General features: G+C 35.6%; 4 protein-coding genes across 10 annotated transcripts; 2 read left to right on the forward strand and 2 right to left on the reverse strand.

The window, feature by feature from the left end:
• The first annotated feature begins 1523 nt into the window (after window positions 1-1523).
• Window positions 1524-2508, forward strand: LOC18048167 (classical arabinogalactan protein 26). The gene has a single exon (XM_024188097.1). The coding sequence runs from the start codon at window positions 1908-1910 to the stop codon at window positions 2316-2318; it is 411 nt and encodes a 136-aa protein (XP_024043865.1). The 5' UTR covers window positions 1524-1907; the 3' UTR covers window positions 2319-2508.
• Window positions 2509-2583: 75 nt separating this feature from the next.
• LOC18048168 (protein NETWORKED 3C) lies at window positions 2584-6106 on the reverse strand. Of its 4 annotated transcripts, none has more exons than XM_024188096.1 (3): window positions 5888-6106; window positions 5293-5414; window positions 2584-3607 (listed from the first exon to the last, which is right to left on the reverse strand). In XM_024188096.1, exons 2-3 carry the CDS (start codon window positions 5390-5392, stop codon window positions 2811-2813), a joined length of 897 nt encoding a protein of 298 aa, XP_024043864.1. In that variant the 5' UTR covers window positions 5393-5414; window positions 5888-6106; the 3' UTR covers window positions 2584-2810. The 4 variants fall into 4 exon arrangements, with proteins under 4 accessions (XP_024043864.1, XP_024043862.1, XP_024043863.1 ...); XM_024188094.1 differs by having other exon boundaries at window positions 5293-5417; XM_024188095.1 differs by having other exon boundaries at window positions 5293-5417; window positions 5870-6106.
• An 847-nt stretch (window positions 6107-6953) lies between these two features.
• On the reverse strand, window positions 6954-12645 carry LOC18048169 (sodium/hydrogen exchanger 2). The gene is made up of 15 exons (XM_006444166.2): window positions 12395-12645; window positions 11817-12080; window positions 11593-11711; window positions 11292-11389; window positions 10280-10339; window positions 9889-9935; window positions 9612-9803; window positions 9429-9475; window positions 8707-8773; window positions 8501-8601; window positions 8316-8417; window positions 7944-8082; window positions 7809-7871; window positions 7407-7490; window positions 6954-7307 (listed from the first exon to the last, which is right to left on the reverse strand). Exons 2-15 carry the CDS (start codon window positions 11979-11981, stop codon window positions 6999-7001), a joined length of 1593 nt encoding a protein of 530 aa, XP_006444229.1. The 5' UTR covers window positions 11982-12080; window positions 12395-12645; the 3' UTR covers window positions 6954-6998.
• Window positions 12646-16392: 3747 nt separating this feature from the next.
• LOC18050158 (tubby-like F-box protein 3) lies at window positions 16393-20511 on the forward strand. 4 transcript variants are annotated; one of them, XR_002906379.1, is made up of 7 exons: window positions 16393-17398; window positions 17534-17621; window positions 17869-17998; window positions 18082-18261; window positions 18361-18831; window positions 19298-19383; window positions 19758-20511. XR_002906379.1 is itself a non-coding variant. In XM_024187994.1 (6 exons), exons 1-5 carry the CDS (start codon window positions 17054-17056, stop codon window positions 18818-18820), a joined length of 1203 nt encoding a protein of 400 aa, XP_024043762.1. In that variant the 5' UTR covers window positions 16393-17053; the 3' UTR covers window positions 18821-18831; window positions 19758-20511. The 4 variants fall into 4 exon arrangements, 3 of the variants coding, with proteins under 3 accessions (XP_024043762.1, XP_006444231.1, XP_006444230.1); XM_024187994.1 differs by lacking the exon at window positions 19298-19383; XM_006444168.2 differs by lacking the exon at window positions 19758-20511 and having other exon boundaries at window positions 19298-19641.
• Window positions 20512-22076: the final 1565 nt, after the last annotated feature.

Raw genomic sequence — 22076 nt, forward strand, 5'->3', positions numbered from 1 at the left:
GCTTCTGAGGGACAAGAACTTCGTCACGGTCACATGTAATATTGATGATGCTGCATCATCAGATCTGATAAAGAAGCCATAGTAGCTAAGGGATCTTATTCTTTATCACCGGGAAGTCTTGAGGATGATGATGAAGAAGAAAATAAATTATAATAATACATAATAATAATGATGCCAATAATTAAAGGATATTTTAGTGACTTGTAACATTTTATTTCGATCCTATAATAAAGTAAATATATTAATTAAAATGCAACAATTTATTCTTATTTTAATTTATATAATTCAAATAAATAACTTATTTTTTATTTCCATTTCATCTGAGTTCGATTCCAACCTATTTCTATTGACTTTCGATTATCGAATGTTAAATGCGCCTTAAATTTTCTACACCCAACCTAACGCCGATATGTCATGAGTCCCTAAATATTTCACAACCAGATTCCGTGATCCAGGTCCGCTGCCCTTTAATTGATTGGGTCCCACTAATTCGAAGGTCGCACCCCACCCTTTTAATTACTTTGGATTTTCAAAAAGTTTTAGGACCGGCGAAGAGATAATATGAAAATCACAAGCATGTTGCGCATTTGAAAATTGAAATTGTGACGGGATCAGCATCCACCTAAGAGCATTTAATATAAACATAAAAATTATTAAAAATCTCCACAATATAATTATATAAATAATAAAATAAGTATAATATAAAATTATGTCTTATAAAATTATATAAATAAAATTATATTTTTAATTTTTAATTTCAAATCAGATCGGACATGTTAGGACCAGAGCCCTGACCCGAACTTTAATCGGCTCTAATATTTTAGCCCGAATCCAACTTGAAATTCTTAAATCCGGATTAAAGTCCGAAAAATTTGAGTCACATCAATCAAATTAAAATTCAGACCTGGCCTTTTTAACCATGCATACAATCTGCTGCAGATTTAAATTTCTTTTTTTTTTTTAATGAACAAAATTCGAATGTTATTGGTAAATTTGTTAATACGAATCAATAAAAAATAGCCTAAAGATTTGAGGATTGGGCATTTAAATTCCGAATAGTACAAAAACCATTAAATATCCAATGAGCTGCCGTACAAGTAAAATCTGGACTCTGGCATCGTCAAGGTAACAGGTTTCCTTTGTCCACCAATCAAAAACCCATATTAAAGTTTACCAGAGAATTAGAGAGACACCACCTCTGATGCCATTAATATTAAAAGTCACAAGCAACTTACTATTTTTGTAACTTCATTCCAGTATTGCAAGGAATGGAGAAAATTCCCCATGGTATAGATTAGCCCGTAGGGGACCTAATCCCTTCCGAGTTTAATTTTCCAGACGCGCGAGTTACAACAAATCAGCATGTAAATAAATCCTCTTTTTTTTTTTAAGTTTCACAATAAATTGCTCAAATGATTATTATATATGCATTGAATTTTACAAATTATGTGACATTTTACGTGACAAGGCTGTTATTACAGAAGCGGCCAATTTACGTATTACATAAACAAAATGAGACAGAGGCCATCGCTGTCACGTCTTTACTGAATAGTGACGGCATTCTCTTAACCAAATATTTATACGTACGTATTCTTAAACCTCCCGGACAACGGAAATTCACGGGACTAGCACTCAAATAGGAAAAAGATAAAACGACACCCATATCTTCATGTGCTCCATTAGAAAATCACATAACAAATCTTGTCCCTTTGCAAAATTGCAGAGCTGTACTTGTCCCTTATATCTCCCAAATATCTCCTGCCACATAACATTCGGTCCCCACCACCAGTCCGAATCACAACTTTTTAAGCATTCGCATCATTCATAAGTCATCAAACTCTCTCATTATTTCTCTTACATTTACTGAAGTTAAATAATAGGAGAATTGAGTGCCATCATCATCTGACATGGCTTCCTTTTGCTCATACTCAGCGTCTTTCATAATGTTGTTATTCCTGGCTTTGGCTTCGTCACCTCAACAAACACATGCACAATTCTCTACAATATCAGCTGCCCCTGCATTCTTGCCTAGTGCTCCTTTCCCGTCAACGTCAGCTCCAAGTTTGTCCCCAGACATTACTCCATTGTTTCCTACCCCTGGCGGCAACACCATGGCTCCTTCCCCAACCGAGTCCTCGCTGCCGACAATTCCTTCAAGCCCAGGTCCCCCAAATCCTGACGATTTGCTAGCTCCTGGTCCTGGAATGGCCTTACCACCAGCTGAGGCTTTACCGGCTTCTTCCTCCGTTGCAACAGTGTCTCTAAATTTTGCTGCTTTTCTTGGTTTGCTTCTGTTTCGCCTGATGCTGCTTGCCTGATATTGTGAGCTACTGTTAGTGGGCTGCTTCAATTATTGATGTTAATTACTGATTCCACTTACGTTTGTATAGTTGTTTCGGCCGCTTTTGCGTTGTTGGTGAGTGAAGTGTAAGGCAACATTGTCCATTGTGGTAGGATAAGATAAAGTGTCTCCAATGAATAAATTAATTAAGCTCTTCCTTTTATTCCTGCACTCTTGTGGTCATAAAATATTAATCAGGTTTTGAGGAAATACCTCGCCACAGAGAAGCTCAGCGCACTAGCATTCTCGCAATCACACCTCTCATTCCATTGAATACAAAGAAGAAACTAAAGATTTCACATACTAAGTAGATGATTATGCAGCACGATGTCTCTTGTTGAATGAAAACAAAAATCTAAACGCTACATTAAACATTCTAGTTAAGCTAAAGTATCTCCGCCATTTACATGCTATCTTTTTATATAACTGTGGTCTACAGCTTATGCTACTGTAGCATGAAACTGCACATCTACGGAGGTGGAACGGTGGTGCCCGGAGACTTTGAAGGCCCACTAAATAGCTGCCCAAAAAATCCCCCCTTCAATTTATTGAACACAAAGGGGCTGTGCTTCTTGGGAGATTCTCTAGCGATATACTTTCTCAGCTTTGAATTTTCATCCTTGAGCACTCCCACAGCCATGCTGAGCTGTCTAATTACTTCTATCTTCTCTTCATCCTTCTGCTTTAGTTGATCCTTCTGCCTCTCGTTCTCCTCTTTGAGTGTCTCTATTTCTTCCCTCAACTTCATAATTTCATCGTTGTAGACTTCACTTGCAACGCTGTCTTTTTTCGGTTCTTGATCTACTTCAATTACATCTTCCTGTACAGGATCCTCATCTTCTTCTTTTATTTCTTCATCAACTTGAGTTTCATTTACTAGTTCAGGATCCTCAACTTCTCCGAATTCTTTTTCAATTTGAATTTCACCTTCTTGTTCAGGATCATCAACTTCAGATTCAGCATATTCCTCAGCATCCGAGCTCTCTGAATAGCTATTATAGGTTTGATCCATCATGCTTATTACTTTCTCCTGTTTGTGTTGTTTGATGGACATGAATGGGGAACCAAATGTTGTTAGGAGACGAGTTCCATGGTCTGATTTCACTAAATCATAACGCTCTGCTAACGACCGATGAGCTCTATAAAATTCTTCAACCATGCTGATTAGCTCTGGTCGTTTCTTGTAATACATTTCTGCACGTTGAGCAAACGAATCTGCATCTTCCTCGATCAGTTTCAGCATTGCCTTTGCCTTCTCATCCAGCTCTGCATCCACCACAAATCATTAATTAATTGAAAGGAAACCATCAACATTGACACCTTAAAATTAAAAAAGGAGAGAGAGTACAAACACCAAAAATAATTGATGTCAAGGTAAGTTAAATAGAAATAAATACATTAAATCTTAGGAAATATTCTATATATTTTGTTCACAAGAAGGTTCACAGTGTTCACTACTTTCACAAAATGTGGTCATGTGAAAGTTTTTCATCAAACAGTCTGCCACAAAAGTTCTGAGTTGGGACCTGGGAGATTAAACATCAAAGCTAGGTAAGGAAGATACTTGATTGTAAAATGTGAAAATCATGCTTGTTGACATAGTTGAGCTAACAATGTAACTCGTTTGACACCAAATCCACAGTATTTATACCTAATAAACTCCATAATGAAAGTTCATGCTTAGTCCTACAATTCGCAAGTTTACCCTATTGAAGAAACAAGGGAACCAAAAAGTAAAAGCCATAGAAAGAACATGATCACTTCAGTACATGGCCATATCTAGGTAAATGAAATCAGAAAGTGAGAGCGCAGGGCCCTACCACTTTCCTAGTTCTATACAGAATCAGATGTGCGCATTATAAAAATGCTGCACTGTGTTAAACTCCTTAACAATGGTTCGACTAAATTATTAGGTAACAAAGGATACATTTAAAAATGCTTCAAAATTATGATAAACTTTTAGGTTTTGGTGGACACTCCAAAAATTAATTAATAGAAAGCATGGATAGAACTTGATGGACTTCAAGGTTCTCTGTGGTGAGGACCACCGTATCACAGGCAGAGCACAATTACTCTCCCTAAAAATCATTACATCTCTGATTGTAGACCACACATCAGAACCAGTGCCATGAAGGTAACATGTAATACCACTTCAAAGGAAGGTTCTACAAATTCTTTCGTGCACATTCATTTGCCACCATCCTTTATAATTCAAGTCTACCACTCTATCATTTATGTGGGCCCCTCCACCATCTGAACCTTCTTTTGATCAAAGTCAATAAAAAAGCTTTAACAAATATCAGAAGGGGTTGCGCCTCACAATTCTAACATTGACAGCACTGTCTAATGTTCATTGTTTGTCAAGTAATTGTGTAATCTATTCTCAAGCGTTTCCAAGTTAACATGGATCAAAGTCGCCTATTGTACCATAATAGTTGGAAGTCAAGGAAAATTAAGTAAGATTTGTCTAGCATACATTTTCAGAACAAGAAAGCATAAGAAAAAAACAAGGTGCAAATTGAAGGGAAAAAGGTTACTCAGAGAAGATTTTACACTGTAATTGTGACCTTCCTATCAACCCCGCAGGGTGATAAAGAGCCACCACAAATTACTCCCTTTTTAATTTTTGTTTAAACTCTCCCCACATCTCTAAAAGCTGTTTGTGTCCATAAAGGTAATCAACCAAATCAAAGGTAACAAACAGTCTACACCAATTGTGTTCACTTGTAAGTCAATTATTGTAGAAAGTGACAGTAAAATGAAAACAATTCAAACTTTCAAGAATATTTAAAGCCACGCTCTCCAACGGTCAAGAATCAAGGAGCAAAACTAACAAATGAAGAACCAAGAATCAAGGTCAGAATCACAAACAAAGAAAGAGTAAACATCCCTTTCAAAAAAAGAAAGAAAGAGTAAACATCAAACAAGAAAAGGGGGTAAAAGAAATTTACCAGCAAGTGTGGATTGGAGCCATGGAGAGCGTTTTGAGCCCTTGTTGTGACTATCAAACCACCACCAGTGTGATGTTTCTTTGCTCATCACTTCCACCATCTTCTCTCTTTACTCCGCTCACCTTCTTCACAATCACAAAATCAAACATACACTCAAAGATTCTTTACTCGGCCTAATTAATAATTCAAAACTATCTAGAAATGGAAACAAAACCAGGAGTAACAAAAAACACCATATATTACCATCTGAATTGGCGAAAACTACCAAGTTATCATTTTAGAGGGCAGTGAAGGGCAAGCAAGACAGAACAAGTAAGGGGTTAATATAGTAATTTTCATTTCAATAAGAGAAAGAGGGAAACTTCAGTTTTCAAAAATATCCAAATTAACTGCCTATTTAAGAGACCTTATAAATTATTTCCAAAGGAGAGACCTTATTAAAAATAAATTAAAAAAAAAAAGAAACTAAAAACGGATAAACCATACAAGGAAAGAAATCTAACTAGTCCTTAACAAAATCTGAAGAAAATGGCAAGAACAACTAAAACTTACTCAAAGTTTCACAAGAATCCCGTACAAGTTGAAGCGAGAGTACCTGAGTGGCCTTCGTTTTATTCTTAAAGCTGAGACTGAGGCTGAGACTGGACGAATACGAAGGCGAAGACAGCGGTGCTCCTTTGTCTCTATTAGCCGAACCGATAGAGTTGTAGTTTAAACAAAATTCCTCCAAATTTCACCGTTAGCATTGCTTCGCTGGCCAATGAAGTCCAGCCACGTGTGGAAAAAGCGAAAGATGTTTCAAACCTGGAGACGTAAGCTGAACAAACAAGACATGCCTTAAATTCGGGATTTGAAAAAATGAGTTTATTGAATTTACAGGTTTACCCTTATCAGTATGCTTTATCTACGCCGCTCCTATGGTTCTTATCTCATCAAATGGGACAAGATGTCAGTTTTTCTCGAGATTCATTACGTGATCCAACGGCCAGAAGTCTATTTCGTTGAGTATCACTGTGTGGATCTGGAATTTGAATTCTAGCACAAGGCTAGTTTATAGGCTTTTGGGAAGTAGGGATGAGAAAAACTCGGAAGTTTTTTGACAAGGGAGATGAAGTGGGCGCCGAATGTAAGGGTGCATCGATTAGTGGGTCTAAATTCGAAAAGCCTAACCTTCAGCCACTGTGAAGTGAATAATGTATGAGGGACACTTTCGAGATTTCAAAGGTATGAAAACATTTTTTGTACGTGTTACAAAAGAAGATGGACACGTACACAAGGTGGAGCGTAGCTTATCTCCAACGGTCGAAACTGGACCTTCCACGGAAATATTATTATTTCTTTAATACTATATAACACAACTACTACTTGTTTTTTTAAATCTTTTTCGTTAAACATTTACACAAAATAAACCTGCTCATATTTTCACTAGTCAATTGTTTAAATGGACTTTTGAATTTTGATACAACTATTTGTCATAGGCTTCAGCAGGCAGTGGCCTATTTGTAAGCAAAAGGGGCAAAAAAAAAAAAAAAAAAAAAACACGTTAATCCAAAAAATAAAAATAAAAAAGCTTTAACGGAGAAAAAGAGAGTTAACAAAATCGTCGTAAATTTGTTAAATATTTACAGAAGATGATGACTCTAGTAGCTCTGTAGTATGTTCACAACGTTTATTCTGTACAAGCTATATCATCGTCGTCGTCGTCGTCAGTGCAAAATATCATTTGGTGGCGATTCTTCACCTCCTCCGCCGAAGATAGGACGCATGACAGCGTTATCAAATTTCCGCCAATAGTAATGGACAGTGCTAGTTGGCTTGGTTATAAGCATGGTTAAACTGCTTGGACGACGGATACTGATGCCACCCCCCACCGAGTCTAATTCCGAGGCCAAGTCTTGCCCATTTGCCAAAAGTGGGAGGAGAGCGCTACTAGACTTGGGACTTGAAATTTCACTTGACTCCTCCCGTGGTTGCAACATCAATCTTACAAGAGGCTTGGTCAGTAATCCAAACACCTGCAAATTTTCGTCAATTAATAATAAGTAGAGTTTAGTGGAGGTAAGCCAGCTAAGGGAGTTTCGGTGGTTGTATGGATTGGCGGCAAAATCGCTTACCACATTACTAAACAGAACAATTGTGATGGTGCTGGTAATCATTATGGCGTTTTTAGGCCGTTGAGTATGCCCCGAGGAAGTAAACTGCAAATACGAATCCCTTTGTTTTGTTATAGGAAAACAGAAAGACTAAGATACGAAATCTAAAGAGCAACTTGAACAAATTAATAACCGAATGGTTAAGATTTCAGATTTCGGACTGCCTCATTCCTTTGCCCTTTTCTGTTTTCATCCTAATCAAATCCCATTCTCAAGAAAAGGGAAAAAGAAAATGAGACAGCCCAGCCAAATTGATAGCCAGACAATTCCTTTAACCCACCAGTTGATTCCATTTCCTAAACATGACAGAAAATTGAAGCGGCAAACATCATAGCTTCATTATACTTGTGACCCAGATTTTACCTTATTATAAGCAAGTGCAACCGACACAGCGCCTCGCATGAGCCCAGCCCACCATATTGTAACCTGAATCAGTAACATCACTTTGTCATTCAGCAAATTCAGGTCCGCAAATAAGGCAAGACCAAAAATACCTACCTGCTGCTTAAATCCAATTTTATCAATAGGGGAATCATTGGCTAAGTTGGATAAAAATGACACAGAGAAAACAGAAGCTGCCCTTCCAACCAGAACCAGACCAAGCAGGGTGGAACTCACTGCAACTGATGTCCCAGGACTGTACAAGAAGAAAAGTTATATATGAGAATTTCACATGGGTTTGCAGCAGGGAAGTTATAATTTTAACGGGAACATTTCCGCATACTAGCAAGACAAGTATAAGGGAAAAGGAGAGCAATTCACCAACAATCTCATACAACCAGAAGACTTAGTAGATTAATAATTATAAGTACAGATGACTTGGAAAGATTAGACTCAATTGAACTATCCTCAATTTAACATTAATGTTACCTTCCCTTTACAATCTTCCACTTCTCCATGTCCAAGGCATCCATACCAACATAGAGGAAGATGAAAGTCTCTGATATAAAAGACAATGTCGCAAAAGTATGCCTGCAGGAAAACAAAAAGTGTAAAGCACGAGAAAAATATTACATTTCAATGTTTGAGAAACTACTTCAGAAGAATCAACATACTTGGTCGTGACTCTTGAACTTTCAGTAATATTGTGCCATGTGTAGTGGGACATGACAATCCCACAAAAGAACACAGTAAGGATGCCACTCAACTGAAAGAGCTGCAAGACAATAGTTGTTGACATCGAAGTTACATGACACACCATAAGAAAAAGTAAAGGCAGTAATTTCATAAAGCACTGAAACGTGTGAAACAGAAAACTTACATCGGCCATGACATATGAAAGGTAAGCCATGAGAATCATTAGAGCAACTTCGCGATCTGTTGAGTGCCTGAAATTTGGCAATGGTTTAAGCTACTTCATTCTGTAGATATTAAAAAGGAATCTTGTTTTGAACATTTTCCTATTATATTATTTTAACATGGAGAGACTTGGCCAAAATTTAAAAGAGAGAGAGAGAGACTTGGCCAAAAAGTCCGGTAAAACAACTGATTCTGGATAGAGTCATAGAGGCAATCCAAAACATTTCTTTAAACATGTACAACCCAGATGTCATCACAGAAAAAATTTAACAATTTACTTTAAGCCAAAACAATTTTTCTTTAAATAATGATAAACTTTGTCAACTAACTCATAGAGATAGCATCACTTTGCAATTCTGACAAGCAAGAACACAGACTGTTAGCATTGCCTAGATGCAGATTGATCATGATAATTTTTGTCAACTAACTCATAGAGATAGCATCACTTAGCAATTCTGACCAGAAAGAAAACAGAGTATTAGCATTGCTTAGATGCAGAACCCACCAATTAAGTTATTCTCTGCTAAGAGATTAAATTTGCCATCCGACTAAAACACTAATAAAGATATCTCACTTGCAAACTTCTAATACCATACAAAATGCAAGCACAGAACATAAAATAATGACTTATGTAAATGAAGAGGTAAACAGCAAACAAGCTCATAAATATTGTTCATTCAATACCTGCCAAAGTACAGCTTTCTTATGATGTATGCACTCATCAATCCAACCTGCAAAGAGCTAGGATTTTATGTCATGCTATACAAATTATTCTGCATTGCCAAAACTTAAAAGAAGGACATGACAATAAAGACATGCAAAAATGCACTCTCATGCACATGCACAAAGACAGAGAGAGGAACTTACAGCTATTCCCAGCAATGTGCTCAAACTAAATAAATATAAGAAACTGCCAGTAAATTGCATGACAGTGTCTGGGGTTACGTGCACAGAAAATTTTTGGATTGCATTGAAGAGTACAATAGATGTGGCATCATTTACCACACCTTCCCCAAAGACTAGACTGTATAATAGAGGTGTATCTTCCTGATTAAGCACCTGTAAACCAGATGGAAAACTTAGAAGACAAGATTTATGCATTCCTCATTTCTTTGGCACTAAAAGGTGGGAAATACATTTATACCTGCAAGGTGCAAACGGTATCTGTAGCCGAGAGGATTGCCCCAAGTGCTAAAAGAAGAAGAGAACAATTGTATTAAAAAACAAAAGAAGATCTTCTCCAAAAAAAAAAAAAAGATTAGAAAGAAAAATATAATAAAGCAAACCGACATCAATATCATCATGATTTTTTGTTTTAAACTAAACTATTGCTTCTCAGTTGCAGTCACAATTTGATTCTCCATTGGACAGGATACATCACACTAAAAGATTCTCAGTATTAACAATACTAGCATTATTATAGCACAAGCAGGAAACAGCAGTTCAACTCAATTTTCCAAAAAATGACCAATGCCTATCTAAAATGTGCAACTTTATACAAAGAAAAATGTGATGATGAAAGGTATGGAGCATACCAAGAAAATCCCCTTGATCCCAGAAAGTAAGACCAAATTTCATGAATAATTTAGCTGAACCTGTTAAACCATGATACAGGAGAATTAGAAATGGCACACATCAGAATGACAGAAAGTTATCAATAATACCATGTATTTGAGGTAGTTGAGAATTATAATATTTTTCTTTTCTTGGCAACAAATGATATGAAATTGTGATTTAAAATGTAAGCATGCCTTTAAAATTTAGATAGTCATTTCAGCATATATACAGCAAAGTGTTATCAAGCTGCTTTTGTTTCTGGTGGTGAGAGAAGAAACAGCGAGCAAGATAACATGCAAATCCTGGACAACTCCACCAGCACATGAACTAATAATGATCACTGGAGGATTGTGAAAAAAACATTTATTTGCATATATTATTATAGAATATAGATCAAATGTCAAAGCTGCATATACATCTAGGTCTCAATCCAATAGGAATCTTATTCATCTAGTCTTTATGCATTAAGAAAGAACCTGAGCGACTCCAGAAAATGGGGAAATAGTTATTAAGAAACTTGTTATACAAATAATATGCTCTGGCAAAAAGATTCTGGATTCTAAAACTTTTAACAGTCAACAAACAGGTCAAAAGGATAGTCCATTCTCTGCTGAAAGGTAAACTTAAGAGAGAACGCCTATAGAAGTACAGCCAAAAATGATACCATAAGGCGCCTTCTGATATATCATGCCTTCAATCATGAGAAATTTATAGTTTGAGAATTATGGGGAAGTTAATTATGAAAACACATTTCATAAAGTAAGATATAATGTTTTTAATTGATTCAAATAACATGATAAATCCACTTGCCACCAGAACAACCTGTATGCATTAACATATAACATTTTGTAAGTGTGTGCAAAACACCAAGCAAATTGCACTTAGTCCAGTCACATCAATCATGCGACATCTGCATTCACATAACAATTATGATTAATATTTTATTACCAAACAGGAAATAACATAACAAGCCTTGAGATTGGGATATACCTATTGATATGATGCCAAAGGAAATCAGCGTACCAACAACACCAAACAAATTGATTATGATGAAATTTTGGAAAAATTGCTTCTTTTTGACTTGGAACCTGGTATATAAAAAGAATCAATGAGAAAAAGTACAAAGAAATTCAGAAAAGTCCACCCCCATGCTTGTGATTTAAATAAAAAGAAGTTGAAGTCGAGGACCGAATGTAACGAGTTTACAAGTTTCAAAACAGATTGAATGGACTACAAAGAAAGCAGAGTCAATTGGCAAAAGAATGAAATTAGAGATAAAGTTCAAGCAAACCCGGCATTGAATATGATAGGAGGAAGAAGACATATAAAGAATAGATCTTCATCGAATAACAAAATGTCCGAGATTTTGCCATTAGTAGTTAGTATAATAACAGTTGCAGTACACAGGCCCTGCAATCAAACCCAAGAAAGAATCAACTACCTTTTTCTTAAAAGACGAACCAATCAAAATAAATAAAAATTGTTAACATCCTAGATGAATGCAACAAAACTCACAAAAGCAAGAGCAGTAACAGACTGATTCATCCATCGAGTCTTCTGCAAAAGATGACCGATCACAATACAAGCACTAACGAGAGCCACGAACAGAGTGACAGAATGTACAGGAGCAGCGTCCGGTTCATTCAGAAGCGTCGAAACAGAATCCAACTTGAGACTCATTCTGCTCCCTCAAGCCCCCGTATATCAACAAATATAAGTTCCGTGCTTCAAACACACCAATCAATCGTCTCGTGGAGAACTTTGTGATACGCTGTCAAACTTTCATGCATTCAAGAATGTAGAATGTAAAAGTATGAATAAGAAAAATATAAACAAAACTCAACCAGAAATAGAAAAAGTTGAACCTCAGAATGGAGGAATATTGGTTTTTGAAAGCGATCAACTTAAGCTCTAACTACTAAAGTGATCTTCTCCTTCCTAAACTTTTGGACGTTCGTTAGAGTGTGTGTTTACGTCAAAAATTCAAAAAATCTAGAATACTCCATAACACTTCCTTAATTACTAAGAATCCGTACACTCCAGAGTACTTGAAAAAACCCACGAAAAAGAAATATAACCAACCGTATACGTACCTTAGAATTTTAACTGCGCGAGCAATAAGCAATTTGCTTTAGCTTTCAAAGTTTGCAAGAAGTTTTTTTTTTTTTTTTTTCTTTAAAAAAAATGATGGAATTTGAATTGGAGACAAACTTCTTTGATTTTCTAGTTAGCGGGGGAGTCACGCTGGAAGTGGAACTTTGCAAAGACCGGGAAAATCGAAAGGTGTGATAAACCGAACTCGCGATTTCTTTTATATCAAAGGGTTCTGGTTTGGTACGGTCCATAAAACTGATGGGAATCATACATCCTGGTTGTACGCCGCCGGATTGTGCCTAAACAAAAGGTTTTGTTTTGGTGCGGTCCATGCAACTGAAGGGAATCGTACATCCTAGTTGTGAGCCGCCGGATTGTGTCTAAACAATTTTGTTTCGTGGGACCGGACCCCAGAGTTGCTTAATGTAAACTCCACACTACTCGTCCCATTTGGAAAAGAATATTCCGTACTTAGTTTGGTAATTATCACAGGCTTAATGATAAAAGTGGAGATTTTTTCCCTCTATTTTAATTGTCTAATTTGTGATTTATTTTTAATTCCAATTGGTTAAATAATGGTTTTCTATATGAGACATAAATTAATTTTTAATTATGGAGTGAAACCCTATCGTTATTTGTTATACTAGTTGATTATAAGGAGATAGAAAATAATCCATTGTGGGGGACGTGAATTAACTTTATGTTTTTTTTTTCTTTTGGATAAATGATAGTTTAATTTATATTTTGAGTTAAGTCTCAATTTAGTTCTTATATTTTAAAAAATATCTCAAGATAGCGTTGTTGGTAAATATATTACACTCTTACCCTTACTTTTTCTCTACTTTTACAATAATAACATTGCAACAATATTATTGGAGATATTAATGAAAAGAAAAAATATGAATTTATCAAATTAGCCTTTTTTTCTTTTTTCTCAAAATAATCTAAATAAAATGAAATGGATAATGTATTAGTTAGATACATTATCACAAGCATATCTAACTTATTCTTTTCCCTTTTTCGCCCATTAATTATTAAACTAGAACGATCATTTTCTAAATACAAAGTTACGATATCTCATAACATCATACTTAGCATTAGATAATAATTAATTTTAACCACGTCTTAGATTCCAATCATAGTAGCAAATATTTTTTTTTTGGGCGTTTTTGGACCATAATCGCATGTTACTAAAAACATTCAAGAGAATGTTTCCGAATATTATGACATGATACAAATGGTTAAAAATCAAAAGATGTTATGTCGTATCCGTTTTTGTTTTTTTGTGTTTGAAGGCAGGAAGTGGACAAAGTCGAAATCAAATTTTTTTTTCATATCTATCCAAAACTTGAATTTGGATGAAAAAAGAAAAGAAAAATTAAAAATTACTTTCTTAAGGCTTCAAAGAAAAGATTTGTCAATCAAAGTTAGTTGGTGTGAGTGATTCGGCACTCATACTCCTTAAGAGAGATTAGGAGTTCAAGTTTTGTTCTTATATGAAGTCACCACTTTGACCAACACTTTACCTCTTATAGAACCGATTCGTGAATCCAGTGCGAGCGATGATTAATATAAGTTGTGGTATGAATTTAAAAATACCTTCCATAATTGAAACCCACTCAAAATCACCTCCTAATAAAAAAAAACAATGATTAATATAAATTATGATATAAATTTAAAAATACCTTGCATAATTAAAATTCACTCAAAATCACCTCGTGATTAAAAAAAAAAAAAACTTGTCATAACCTAAAATTGATAAAACAGCAGTGAGATACCTGCAAAAAGATCATTATTATTCCACATAACGATGAAACACGTGGGTCAATATCCCTCCATCGCAGCAGTTTCCCAAATTTGATTTTTATGTCGTGCATGTGTCTACTCGCTTCACAATTAAAAGTTTAAAACATGCGTCGTCGTCAAGTCTATATTCCAAAAAAAAAAAAAAAAAAAGTTGTAGAGGGCCAGGGGCGGATCAGGAGGAAATTTAAGGGGGGCTAAATTTAAACTTATAAATTTAAGAAGAAGCCAAATTTAATTGTACAGGGATAAGTGTGTAAATTATTCATATTTTATTCAAAAATCTCAAAATATTTTAAAGCTCAGGGGGGCCATGGCACCCTTTAGTCTTACATAGCGTCCGCCCCTGTTAGAGGCCATAAAGGAAATGCAAGTATTGTTTGCAACCATTCACTCGTTTGTATAATACGCTTCAGCTTTTCACTGTTTGGGTAAATATTTTCGTCTGTAAAACCTTCGTGTACGAAAGTAACATACAATCACAAACAATATTATTTGTATAATTATTTTATAAAAACCAATAGTGAATCCACCGCCGCGCCACATGATTGATCGGTGATTACTTTCGATCCCAAATAGCCCGTTTCTAAGTTTTTGATACCCTACCATATTAATTTTTTGGTAAGGAGAGTTTGTTTGAAAAGTTCACATACGGAAAATTGTTCATTTAAGTATTGTAAATCTTATATTTAAAAAAAAAAAATGAATGGGGGTCGAATAGATTTAGTTGTTGTTATCATTTTGTACCCAATTGTAGGTGTTATATTTCTTAAATACTTACAATACAACACGGGTCCTATTAAAATATTTAAAAGACAAAAAATGTGTGAAGTCAAAAAAGAGTCTATTTAAAAAAGATTGTGTGAGTGCGTTATATTTAAGAAACAATCACGCACTTCATTAAAAATTAATTAAGTGGTTCGTTCAAGAAAGAAATAACAATATTGAAGATTAGATTTAAAAGAAATTTAGAATTTGTGTCTAATTTATAAATGACGAATAAATAGTATCAAACAACCAATTAAACTATTCATATGATAATTTCTAAAACATCTACTTTTCTTTTTTGTTCTCGAGAAAATTCTAAATTTTCACAAGCGACAATAGGCTAACAATACTTTTTTTTTCACATTCTTATTTTATCCTGAACTGACTTAATCACCAGAGTCCTCAAACTTAATTCACAATATTAAAAGGTACAAACATCTTCACAAAATAAATAAATTAATAAATATTGTTCTAGACCTTACAATACGACATGAATCAAATTTTTTGTACCGCTGTAATAAGTTTTAATAACTAAATCAACTAACACCCGCAAATCTAACGAATACTCCACATGAATAAATTTTCTAGGTAACAAATATTTAATATTCCAACCGGACTTCTGAATTGAATTAATAAAGCTAACTGTTAACTACCGTATTTTAAGTTTCACATTTGAAAATTTTAACTTATATGAGAATTCGTTACAATTGAAATAACCAACAATATTCATCCTTGAATGAATTATTCATGGAGAGCTATTTCTGATGAAGCTCTGAAGTAACTTGTCTGCGCCCCCCTACATGTGTTTCTTTCTTGAAGAAAATTACCATAAAGGTCAGAAAAGGCAGAGCCCGACCCGGTACACAACCGAAGTATTTGAGACAAGAAGCTATTGGGTTAGGGCACGTGGGACCTGTAGAAGTAAATACAAATAACAAGCTTGAGTGCTTGTTTAGTATCGCTTATTCGCTTGCTTACGGTATTTAATGATTATAAATATTTAATTAATTTTATAAATTTTTATTAAAATTGTTAGTGTTACATTTTTTAATAAAAATTTTAAAGATTAAATAAGTTAATTTATCCTTATTAATAAAAGTTTAAAATTTAAATTTTTAAAAGTGAAAGTTAAATTTTTTTAAAGATTAAAATATTTAAAATATCTTTTACTTATTTGATAATTTTATTTTTTATAACATAATTTTAAAAAATTTCTCAATTAAAATAATTTTATAATTTTTATAAAACACCTGTTAATAACTGAAAAATAAAAAAATTTGTACTTAATAAATTCTACGCGAAAAGCCATACAAATGGGGCTTAAGGCCGGCCCCCAGCCCGGCCCCAACGTACACAAAACAGAACGCACAGACATCACACAAATAACAACACCACCAACGTCAAACAAAAACAAATACAATCCGAGGCACAGCGCCAAATAATAATAATAATATTATTAATATTAATATTAAAAAAATAGAAATTTACAAACCCTAATTCTAATCTCACCGTTAACCGAATAATCCAATTTTCCGTCGATCATTGCTCACCACCTATCTTATAATGGTTCTGAAAACCCTAATGTGTCATTGTTGCTTTCCAGGTATAGTTTATCTCATTCTCTGTAATTTTCATTAGCTTTTTTGGTGATTGGAAATGGTAAAAGTTCGATTTTTGTGGAGATCTATGGGACTATTTCATAAAGTATGGTGAAATAGTTAATTGATCTCTAGTGGGTACTCTTTAATATTGGTATTTATTGGAAATGGTAGTGTAGATCTTAAATAGGTTCATTTCCAGCTTGTGTTTTTTATTATCTCATTTTTGGAGATTAATTGCGGTTGGTATTAAGTTATTGGAGGAGAATTTATGGCGATGGGTAGTCGTTTACTTTGCAAAGTTTGGATTTTTAGCTTCTAAAGTTTCTGGGCGTAGCTGTTTAGTGCAATTCTGCTCAAATTCAGTGCACAAAGTTGAGATTTTTTTTTTTGGGAATATAATATTGGGTTGTTAGGATTTTGGAGATTTTGGAACATTTAGGTACACTTGCTGAGGTGTAGATAGGTTAAGATTAAAGGGGACAATCGATGTCTTTCAAGAGCATACTGCAAGACGTGAAGGGTGAACTTGGGAGCATATCTAGGAAAGGGTTTGATGTGAGGTTTGGATATGGGCGGTCGAGATCACATCGGGTGGTTCAGGATTGCTCTGTGGTGGTTGATGCTTTCAAGCAAAGCTGCTGGGCTAATATGCCACCCGAGCTTTTAAGGGATGTGTTGTTGAGAATTGAGGCTTCAGAGACAACTTGGCCTCCTCGGAAAAATGTGGTTGCTTGTGCCGGTGTTTGCAGGAGTTGGAGGGAAATTATGAAGGAAATTGTGAAAACCCTAGAAGTTTCTGGAAAGTTGACATTTCCTATTTCCTTGAAGCAGGTTTGAGATAGAGCACTTACATCTTCCTTTTATGTATGCTGGTTGATTTTGTTTCACTGAATTGTGTTCTCTCTTTCAAAATGAGTTTATTATAATGATGTATATTTCCTGCCAATGGGTGCTTTTGTTCTGCAGCCTGGTCCAAGGGGCTCTCTCCTTCAGTGCTACATAAAACGGAATCGTAGCAGCCAAACATATTATCTATACCTGGGTTTAAATCAATGTAAAGAACTCTTTTCTTTCTAATTCGGTGTAATCGCGTGTGTTTAACCGTGTTTGCTGCACATTTTTTTTTTCCATTATACCAAATATTCATTTATCTTCGTTGTATATTGAGTATGATATATTGTGATATGTTACAGATTTTTTAATAATTTTTTTTTGTTAACTTATTGGTCTGTTTTGTCCTTTATGCATGATTCTGATGTGTAAGGGCTGAACTGTTTTGTTCCCATGTCATCTCTTGGCAGCTTCAAATGATGATGGAAAGTTCCTTCTTGCTGCCAGGAAGTGTCGACGACCTACTTGCACTGACTACATTATCTCATTAAATTGTGACGATGTGTCTAAAGGGAGCAGCACCTATATTGGAAGGTTGAGGTATGTTAATTCAGCACGTCACACTGTTGGTTCTTGAGTGTCTTTGAGGCCTAAGCATACCATCTTGGTCTCCTTGATGACAGGTCCAACTTTTTGGGCACCAAGTTCACAATCTATGATGGGCATCCTCCAAATGCTGAAGCAAGAGTTACTAAATGTCGCTCCACAAGACAGGTTAATATGAAACAAGTCTCCCCTAAATTACTTGCTGGCAACTATCATGTAGCCCATATATCATACGAGTTAAATGTCTTGGGTTCTAGGTAAGAGAGATGTTTCCAATAATTTATATGTTGCGATCATTGTTCAGTTACACAATAATGTGTCCTTACTGACCAAAAGCTTACCTATTTAAAAAATAGAGGTCCGAGGAGGATGCAATGTGTTATGGATGCAATTCCTGCTTCTTCCATTGAGCCAGGGGGAGTGGCCCCTACACAGACTGAATTTCATCATAGCGGTCTCGATAGCTTTCCTTCCATTCCCTTTTTTAGATCAAAATCAATCCGCGCGGAAAATTTCCAGAATGACCAGAAAGAGGGGCTGTTGGTGTTGAGGAACAAGGCTCCGAGATGGCATGAACAACTCCAGTGCTGGTGCTTGAACTTCAATGGACGGGTAACTGTTGCTTCTGTTAAGAATTTTCAACTGGTTGCTTCCTTGGAGAACGGGGTAGCTGGGCAGGAGCATGAGAATGTTATTCTGCAGTTTGGAAAAGTGGGGAAAGATGTATTCACCATGGATTATCAGTATCCAATCTCAGCTTTCCAGGCTTTTGCCATATGTCTTAGCAGCTTTGATACTAAGATTGCTTGTGAATGAATGATAATCAGGTAGACTCCTGTATGCAAAGCTTCTTTCCTGTCATTAATTTTTGCATGATTTGTACCTGGGACGTAAATCCGTTCTTCAAACTGCTCTTGATTTTGCCCGACTATCGATACGTGATAGCTGTGTTGTAAATTAATTTAATCCAATGGCTTAAATTGTACCAACTGATTAATGTTCCATTTTGTTGAGGTATATCATGTGAGTCGAGTCAATCTTGGAATTTTCTGAAGTTCTCCTTTGGAGTTGATTGTTCCATAGAATCAGTTGAAGAACTTTTCCAATGACTTTCTTTTGCAATAGCCATATGCTGATATTACTGGTATTTAGGGTCCTCTCTAAGCTGCCATGCAAGTTACCGGCATGTGCAATGACACCCAATTTTGTCGTCTGTATATGTTGAATCGAGCTGGAAATATTCTTGGATCACAAGTGATTGACATGTTAATGTTTCTATTTTTGACGTGATAGGTGTTGCTTGATGCAATACAAGTCCATTGGAAAGCGTGTGACGGTGCCATGGAATTGAGGCTATTATACTCAGAAATTATTCTTAGGTAGTTGTATCTGTGTTTATTTGATTTCCAGTGTGGGTGGTTAGATTCTTAATTTACAATTTTTCCATGTACATACCATCTGTTTTCTTTTAAAAGCAAAACACAAAGGTGCTCAGCCACCGTGTTGGTGGGGTTCTTGCTAACAAGCTTGTATTACCTTGAATCCTTTTGTTTTGTGCGAAAATTACACCCCCAAAGGCTTAGTAATGTCTGGTGGTAGGGTTCTTTATTGAAAGCCGTTTTCCTTCTTCCATAAAACCTAATTGTTCTGCTTTCCTGGTGTTGTTAATTTGGATGCCGACAGTGGTAGATTTTATTATTATTATTATTATTATTATTATTTTGGGTTGATCCTTATTATAAATATATCTTAGAAATGAAGAACTTTTCGAAAGATCAAGCGCCGAATCATCAGAAAAGAAGACATTGTTTGCGCTAATAGTCTACTGAAAGAGCAACTACATAAGTTGGCAAGAGCTTGCGTAGGCAGAAAAAATAACAACACGCCATCAGAGTGGTGAAGGGTGCCATGGGGTCCCCGAAAGAAAATCTCGCAGCAAACAACCGCAGAAAAATATCAACACTCCGACCGACGGTAAAGAAATCAGAATGGCGGGGGGCCGCCAGGTGGACCGTAGGGGCCACGGGCTCCACCGAAGCAATCTTGTAGCAACCAACAGCAGCAGAGACAGTATAAGCTACAATATTAACGCAAACAATCAGCCCGTAGATTTTACCATCCACAGTGACAACGGAAACACAGAAAACGTAGATCAAATTTAACTTACCAAGAGGAGATCATGCTGCACATACCGTCTGCACACCCACCAAGTCCAGGAAAGAAACCAGGACCTCCAGGGCGAGGACCCCACGGTCCGCCAGGGCCTCCTGGTCCTCCTGGTCCACCAGGTCCCATTGTCAACTCTCTATTCTTCCGGACACCGCCCGAGACAAAAGCCAACCTCAGAGATTCTTCCGAGTCTCAAAAGTGCACACGCTTGTTTGAGAATTGAGATCTTGTAAACAATCTATAAATATTACATGGTGTAAGGGGTTAGTTAGAATACTTAGGCAGGAAGTTTGTGATGAACTACTATTCATTTTTCAAATGGAAACCTACCATTCTAACCTAGTGTGGAAATTGAACTACCCTCCCATGGAACAACCATTCAAAGCAGCATCACCCAGCACGGACGCATAAACATGAACACAGTTTAATTTTAGCAGTCACTTCATTTCTTATTAGACCTTGGGCCGAGCCCAGTCCCCAACTCACCAGTCACCAATTTCATCATGCCTCTGAACCCCGGGTTATGTGCTGCGTGTCTTTCTTTCCAATCACCTTATTAACTCACTTAACACTTGACCCTGAATGGAATGTCACCGAAGATTGAAGAGAGATTCTGACTCTTTGAGTAGCAATACAGTTTTAATACATATAGCTGTTTAAAAGCTGAATTTGTCAATCTAAACAATTTACAAGAATTCAAACTAGATGACATTTTCATAAGCACAAAAGCTGGCTTATATAAACCCTCATTTTCACCATCAAAGTTCAAAACATGGGGGAGACATTTGGCATCAAAATTACAAGAAAATATTTTACAATAAGATTTCCAAACCAGACATTAGAAAATCTTAGTTCAACTGGAAATCACATAGCTGCTAAAATTAGTCAAATTTCATTTCTCATTTACGATTTACAGTCAAAATATACCACTGCTGATCCTGAAGTACAATTATCTCCATAACCTCAGCAGTCTCATATAACATGTAACCTTCACTCTCTAAGATCAACAGCAGAATAACAATGAAGAATAAAAGACTGAAGTTGTGAAGGGTTAAAAAGGACAAACATATGAAAGAGGTAGGAATAGATGTCTCATAACATAGATTTTAATAAATACAATCAAGAAATAACTGTAGCAACACTCAATATGTTTGCAATTAGTTCTCTGCCAAATTGAATATATAATGTGATACACATTTTTCCATTTTCTAAGTAAAATAACTTTTTATGTCTAAAGCCTCCTTCAAATTGCCAAATAAGGCATTCTTAGTGCATGAAAACTTAAGGTGCAGCAAACCACAATACTTGAATGTGTCCATGCCTGCACTGAGACTGCAACCTTGGTGAACAATAATGACTCCAAAAAGAGACAGATACATGCAACAGAAAAAATAACAGTTCCAATCAATTAAAAAAAAAAAAAAAAGACTGAATGATAGCATTGGATTCTAGGGAGAGATTAAATCATAAAGTCAATGTATGTAAAACAATCTGATTAAATTAAGGCGTAAAAATTAAAGACATTAAACAATTCAGTTCATCAATAAAATAACAGATAAAGCCTCAGATTAGCATTTTGGCACATTCTTCTTTGCGACGACAACCCATGCATAGAAATTCTACCATGGAGCACAAAATGTTGTTGCAGCTCAAGTGCAAAAGTTGTCATCATAGGCAACAAATGTTTCCAATTCTGCGGTTCAATACCACATGCATATATGTCAAACAATTAAAAAAAAAAATTAACAAAACATGGAATGTCATAATATATATCCTTACTTTAGAAGCTCACAATTTCAAAACAAATTTTAGTTACAAAATAATTTTAAGCATTCAATTTAGGTTCATAGGGTTTCCAAAATTTACAAGCCAACTAAAGATTCTAACATAATCAACTTAATTA

Source organism: Citrus clementina, unplaced genomic scaffold (genome assembly GCF_000493195.1).
Source record: "Citrus clementina cultivar Clemenules unplaced genomic scaffold, Citrus_clementina_v1.0 scaffold_3, whole genome shotgun sequence".
NCBI classification, from domain to species: domain Eukaryota; kingdom Viridiplantae; phylum Streptophyta; class Magnoliopsida; order Sapindales; family Rutaceae; genus Citrus; species Citrus x clementina.

Bases quoted from the DNA above. Each gene is read 5' to 3' on its own strand.
- LOC18050158 (XM_024187994.1), top strand. From the start codon at position 17,054: ATGTCTTTCAAGAGCATACTGCAAGACGTGAAGGGTGAACTTGGGAGC. The intron at 17,622-17,868 runs GTAAAGAACTCT...ATCTCTTGGCAG, and splicing joins ATACCTGGGTTTAAATCAAT to CTTCAAATGATGATGGAAAG. The intron at 17,999-18,081 runs GTATGTTAATTC...CCTTGATGACAG, and splicing joins ACCTATATTGGAAGGTTGAG to GTCCAACTTTTTGGGCACCA.
- LOC18048167 (XM_024188097.1), top strand. From the start codon at position 1,908: ATGGCTTCCTTTTGCTCATACTCAGCGTCTTTCATAATGTTGTTATTC.
- LOC18048169 (XM_006444166.2), bottom strand. From the start codon at position 11,981: ATGAGTCTCAAGTTGGATTCTGTTTCGACGCTTCTGAATGAACCGGAC. The intron at 8,602-8,706 runs GTAAGTTTTCTG...ATTGTCTTGCAG, and splicing joins TTTCATATGTCATGGCCGAT to CTCTTTCAGTTGAGTGGCAT. The intron at 8,418-8,500 runs GTATGTTGATTC...GTTTTCCTGCAG, and splicing joins AGTTCAAGAGTCACGACCAA to GCATACTTTTGCGACATTGT.
- LOC18048168 (XM_024188096.1), bottom strand. From the start codon at position 5,392: ATGGTGGAAGTGATGAGCAAAGAAACATCACACTGGTGGTGGTTTGAT. The intron at 3,608-5,292 runs GTAAATTTCTTT...TGGTGGATGCAG, and splicing joins GCTCCAATCCACACTTGCTG to AGCTGGATGAGAAGGCAAAG.